At 51.1% G+C, this 5,814-nt stretch overlaps 1 protein-coding gene across 1 annotated transcript; it reads right to left on the bottom strand.

Annotated features, from left to right (window-relative positions):
- Positions 1-1,882: 1,882 nt before the first annotated feature.
- LOC102238631 (PRAME family member 12) lies at positions 1,883-3,508 on the bottom strand. The gene is made up of 2 exons (XM_014528296.1): positions 2,762-3,508; positions 1,883-2,506 (listed from the first exon to the last, which is right to left on the bottom strand). The coding sequence occupies exons 1-2, from the start codon at positions 3,506-3,508 to the stop codon at positions 1,883-1,885; spliced, it is 1,371 nt and encodes a 456-aa protein (XP_014383782.1).
- Positions 3,509-5,814: the final 2,306 nt, after the last annotated feature.

The following is a 5,814-nucleotide window of genomic DNA, read 5'->3' as shown; positions in this document are numbered from 1 at the left end:
ATGAAAACAACCTGCTTTGTTTTCCCTAAGTTGCTGTTGATCCAGACAGATGTTTGCCTGCAGGTGATGTGAACTGAATCTACTAAAACAGAAGACCAGCACTGAGGGCACTTTCTCTCTTTCTTCCTCGATACCTTTCACCTGGGACACTGTTTTTTCAAAGACACAGGAGCAATACTGATAACAGTATTGGCTGCATCCACCTGCATTCCTTTCTTCCAGAGATGATCCTGGCTTCCCTTCGTCACCTGCATCTGGGCCACTGGATGCCCAGTGCTGTGGTGCTGCTGAAGTCAGGACGCCCGCCAGCCCTGCTCCTCTTCACTGACACGAACGGGTGAGCTGTCCATAGTGTGGATGCAGCTACAGTCCAGCTTCCCCTCCAGCTGCCTCAGACGTAGGGAACCTAGAAGCACCTCTGAAACGGTAGCACGTCTTTGTCTCCAGAGATAGCATTCACTCAGAATAAATCACCTCTGCTTGGCGTCAGAAAGAGCACGGCCTTGGGTCTCTGATGGCATTTGTTTGCTTATTTTTTGGAGGCAACAGATCAAAGGCTCACATAGGCATCTTTTTTAGGGAATATATTTCCTTAATGAGTAATGCTTTTATAAGTAATGTGTTACTGAGGAAACTTAATGTTTCTTCAGTTTAAAAAAATTTTTTTTATTGATTCCAGAGAGGCAGGGGGAGGGAGGAAGAGATTGAAACATCAATGATGAAAGAGGATCATCGATTGGCTGCCTTTGAGTAGTAGTCTAAAAACCAACTTTTAGTGTTCAGTACCGTGTATAGTTTCATGTATTGATGAGATAGTATTGAAAGCCGTTAAAGCCAGTTGTTGTCTTCCAAGAATAGTTTCCATACCTTTGAAACATCATTGAACGTCGATACATTATTATCTGTCATCAATAATTGAGAACGTGCTTGGGCAGGCTAGTAAGGGAGCATAGCTCACTACTAGAGTGACCAGTTCATCCCAATTTGCTGGAGATTTTATTTTATTTTATTTTTTTTGGCCTTTGAAATTGTCTTTATTTCTGAACATTCCTTTACAACCCTCCACCCCAGAATTAACTCCCACAGATGCACCTCGAGCCTAAATCCCCACCCCCTCCTCAAGCAAATCAGATTCATGTTTCTGATTGTAGGACACTTTGTTTTTAGATCCCATGAACTCCCCAACCTTTGTCCCTGCAATCCTGTACCCGGGCTGGGTCCGTCCCTTTCCCCATTCACACTGAGCATGAACATGAAACGTGAGTGCCCCCGCATACTGCACCCCAGTCCGAGGTTTCAGGTCCCAGGGGCCCAGAAGGAAGCCCTCGTTAGGTGCACCCGGTGAGCAGGGTCACTACAGGGGCACATCACGGGCTCCATGTTGTCCTGTGTGTTTCCTTCCACGTCCTGCGTGGATTAGGGTTCGGGATCTGAAAAGAGGAGCCGCACACAAATGAGAGAGAAATGACACGAGATAATTTTGAAATATTGGGGGACCAGGTGGGCAAGTCCAGAAGGACTTCCACTGATGCTCAGGCTCTCCAACCTTTTATTGATCTGGAGTAGCCCTTAGGTAAGGAGATTTCAAGGACACACAGATTAGCTCATCAGCAGACAATTTCCAGAAATAGGCAGAATATTCTGATAGTAGGACACTTTGCCTTTGAGGTCCCATGAACTCCCCAACCTTTGTCCCTGCAATCCTGTACCCGGGCTGGGTCCCTCCCTTTCCCCATTCACACTGAGCATGAACATGAAACGTGAGTGGCCCCGCACACTGCACCCCGGTCCGAGGTTTCAGATTCCAGGGGCCCAGAAGGAAGCCCTTGTTAGGTGCACCTGGTGAGCAGGGTCACTACAGGGGCACATCACGGGCTCCATGTCATGAAAATGCCACGTCATAAAAGTCCCCAGAGCTAAAGCACTTGGTGACAAGACGGATGGTCCTGGGTTGTCCTAACTCCCTCAGTATCCCCGTGAGCTCAGCCCGGATCAGGGCAACTCTCTCCTGGTCCACAGTCTCGTGGGTCCTGTAACACTCCAGGGGGACAGGGTACCGCTCGAGCTCTAAACTGTGCAGCCCGGCTGTGTGGCGCAGCAGCTGCTTTATGGTGGCCACGGAGAGGGGGTTCTCAGTGATGGTGAAGTCCCTGAGCTGGTGGCAGCGGCTCAGGACAGGCAGGATGGCCTCGACTTGGGAGTCCACCATCGCACAGTTATCCAGGCGCAGGTCCTGGAGGGTGGGTGCCACTGCCTCCAGCAGAGCTCGGAGGGGCTCGGGACTAAAATCAGTGAGGTTGGCGCCATAGAGACACAGGGACTTCAGCTGCCTGAGGTTGGGGCACTGGAACAGGCGTGTCAAGTCTGATTGCGTCAGCTGCCAGCAATCCCATATGGAGAGTTTGTCCAAGGGGGTCTGCAGGCACCTGAGCATCTGGTCCAGACGGTCTTGGAGGAAGGAGGGAGAGTCCAAGTAGAGCTTCTTGAGGTGCTTCAGCTTCTGCATCTGGGAGAGGAATTGGGAAAAGTATCCTTGCTCCTCCTGCTCCTCCCTTTCCCTCTCCTCTTCCTCCTCCCACTCCTGCTCCTCCCTCTCCCACTCCTCTTCGTCCTTCCACTGCTGCTCCTTTTCCTCCCTCTCCCACAAATATTCCTCCTCCAAGGCCTGCTTCTTTTCCTTCTGTTCCTCTTGCTCTTCCTCCTCCTGCACTTCCTCCTCCTCCTCCATTTCCTCCTCCTCATTCTCCCCCTCAGCTAACACCTTGATGTGACAGAGAGCGAGACTCTGCAGGTTACTCATCTGACCCAGGTAGCGAGCAAATGTCCCCAGGGTGGGCAGGTCCCAGGTGCAGTTCACTTCCACCTCCTGGATGCAGTCCAGCTGCACCCCATCCAGGACCCTCCTGACCCTCCGGAAGGGCACCTCATAAATCCTCAGCGCCTTGCAGCACAGGTGTACCAACCCTTCCTTCTGCTGGGCCCATTGGATGATGTACATGAAAAACTTAACCCCATCCATTTCACTGAAGTTAAGGTCTAGGAACACTTCCAAGGGAGCCAAGGAGTGCTCCATGTTGGGGCTGGAGCTCTGCACAGCCACTGGTCCCATCGGTGAGCAATTCCGGGTGCTGTCTCCACACCACATTCTCCAGAAGTTGGCACCCGTGTTCCTTAAATCCAGCACCCGCAGTTTCCACCTCCGGGGGCAAACCTGTTGGTCAAGCAGAAAGCCAAGCCCCTCAAACACGGCTTGTAAGACCATGACCGGAGGCAGCCTCATCAGGCTCCCCAGAGGGAGGACAGGGAAGGGCCAGGCTTGCACCATGGCCGTCAGGGGCTCCGGGATTCTCCGACGGCAGGCCTGAATGAACAGCAGCGGGAGCTGCTTAGCAGGCAGGTACTCCAGAGCTGCGATGGCCGAGGCCTGGTCCCTCAGCAGGCTCTCTCCCGCCAGCCACAGGAGTGGTGGGGTCCGCCACAGGAGTGTGGGTGGGGTCCGGATGCTCATCTTCAAGGTGCTCAGAAAGGAATCCCGCAGAAACTTCTGATGTGACTGGGTTGGCTGGGGCTCAGATCTCAGACCTGTTGGAGAACCACGGCACTGACTGCAGAGCTGGAGGACTCTGAATCTCTCCTCTGGTGCCTGAGGTTTTTATACACCTTCTCAAATGTTAACATCCAATCAGAACCCTGAGTCTCCATCCCTTAATGTTATTGGGATTATTTCCTCTCTGCAGATTAATGGATTGAGAGAACGTTAGGGAGGGGCAAGGTTGAGGCCTGGCTCATGGATTCATTCCACAGACATTGACTGAGGTTGACTTTTGGCCCCCAGTTGTCGTCCTCAGAGTGAGACAGTGACGGTGTAATGGGTTCCTGATGTTAAATAGGAAAAAACACAACCTGAGAGCATGGTGGCTGGGGGTCTTTGACCACATTAGAGTAATCCAATGTATCCACAGTTAAAACAGCCACTGCCCACAGCTGACACCCTTTGGTGTCATCTACAAAGAAAACAAATGAAATGTGTCCATGCATCAAGTGAGGTTTTATGTCAGATGACATAGCAGATCATGAGCTCCACAGGGATCAAGGGGTGGGCAATTGAGCATGTGAGTGGCCCTTCATACCCCAAGGCTTGTGTAAGGGAGGTCAGGTAAGAATCACCATGAGAGCCCTGGCGGTTTGGCTCAGTGGATAGAGTGTTGGCCTGCGGAGTGAAGGGTCCCAGGTTCGATTCTGGTCGGGGGCGTGTGCCTTGGTTTCGGCCACATCCCCAGTGGGGGGTGTGTAGGGGGAAGCTGATCGATGTTTCTCTCCCATCGATGTTTCTAACTCTCTATTCCTCTCCCTTCCTCTCTGTAAACAATCAATAAAATATATTTTAAAAAAAAGAATCACCATGAGAAGCAGGGTCAGGGCTGGGCAAGGTAGGGGTGGGTCATCCTAATGGAACCCTGTGAATGACCAGGGCCAAGTAAAAGATGGTTGTTTTTTCTTGGAAAGAAGAGAGATGGAAAGACTCTTCGCTGGCTACATTTAAAATTTAAAAGGAGACCAGCTGGAGGAGAGACAGTGCCATCCTAGAGGGCAAAGGGAGAGACTGCATCTCTGTCCCTCCCCAGGAGGAAAGGGTGGGTCTCCTCTGGGAAAGATGGGATTTGCTGGGGATTTTATAGGTTTTAGCACTAAAAGGCCTAGGAATCCCCTCTGTCCCAGGTTGGAACAACTGTTTCCCATGTACCTTTCATAAACAAGATCACCTCCTGCCAGGGAAAGACTTTCCTTTTCACAAGCAGAAGATTCTCAAAAAGACATAATACACCCAGCCAACCTTGGCAATCAACAGGGTGACAGATGTTTCAGCCAGATTGCCCTCACAGCTTGAATATTTATGAAACATTCACAATAAGAGCAGGAAAGAGAACAGAAAAATTTAATAAATCCTTCTGAAGCCTCAGGTTTTTTTTGTTTGTTTTTTATGTTAATCCTCACTGGAAGATATTTTTCCCCATTGATTTTTAGAGAGAGAGAAAGGGAGGGCGACAGAGAGAGAAATATAGATGTGAGAAGGACACATCAGTTGCTCTCCCCCTCCCATACACACTCTGGGGTCTTAGATTGAGCCTGCAACCCAAGGTACGTGCCCTTGACTGGAATTGAACCCGAAACCCTTCAGCTGGTTGCTCAGTGGTTAGGAGGGCCAACGCTCTAACCACTGAGCAACCGGCTAGGGCTGAAGCCTCAGGTTTAAAGACCAAAACCAGGGAGAAACCAAGATGGTGGCATAAGTAAACACCGGAAATTGCTGCCTCCCACAACAACTTCAAAAATACTACGAAAAGACAAAACGGACATCATCCAGAACCACAGGAAGGCTGGCTGAGTGGAAATTCTACAACTAGAAGGAAAGAGAAAAGCACACTGAGACTCAGAGGAGCTGTGGAAGTAAAGTGCAGAGGTACGGATGCTCGAGCGCGGGCAAAAGGGGCTGGCACCTGAGGATGCAGCTGTCTTTTTGAATCGGGAGGGAGTCACAAGCCTCCAACTGCTCTGAACTCTGGTTCCGGAAAGTCTCTGGGGACCCGGACTCGTGCGGGGAGAGAATGGACTGTCTGGCAGCGGGCAGAACTCGGAACTCGAGGGTGGCTTTCTCTCGGAGGTGCTTGCAGCAATTACCGGGACACTGAGACTCGGGGCCCCTTAGGGCAGGGCTGAGGATCAGCCATAGCTGCTTGCTCTGCCCTGTTGATTCCCTGAGACCCCACCCTACCCAAGCTGTGCCCAGAGGCTTTTGCATATGAAAGGCCTGGC

Source organism: Myotis brandtii, unplaced genomic scaffold (genome assembly GCF_000412655.1).
Source record: "Myotis brandtii unplaced genomic scaffold, ASM41265v1 scaffold63, whole genome shotgun sequence".
Lineage (NCBI taxonomy): Eukaryota > Metazoa > Chordata > Mammalia > Chiroptera > Vespertilionidae > Myotis > Myotis brandtii.
The sequence above is the reverse complement of the archived record's forward strand: the minus strand, read 5'-3'. Positions and strand labels throughout refer to the sequence as shown.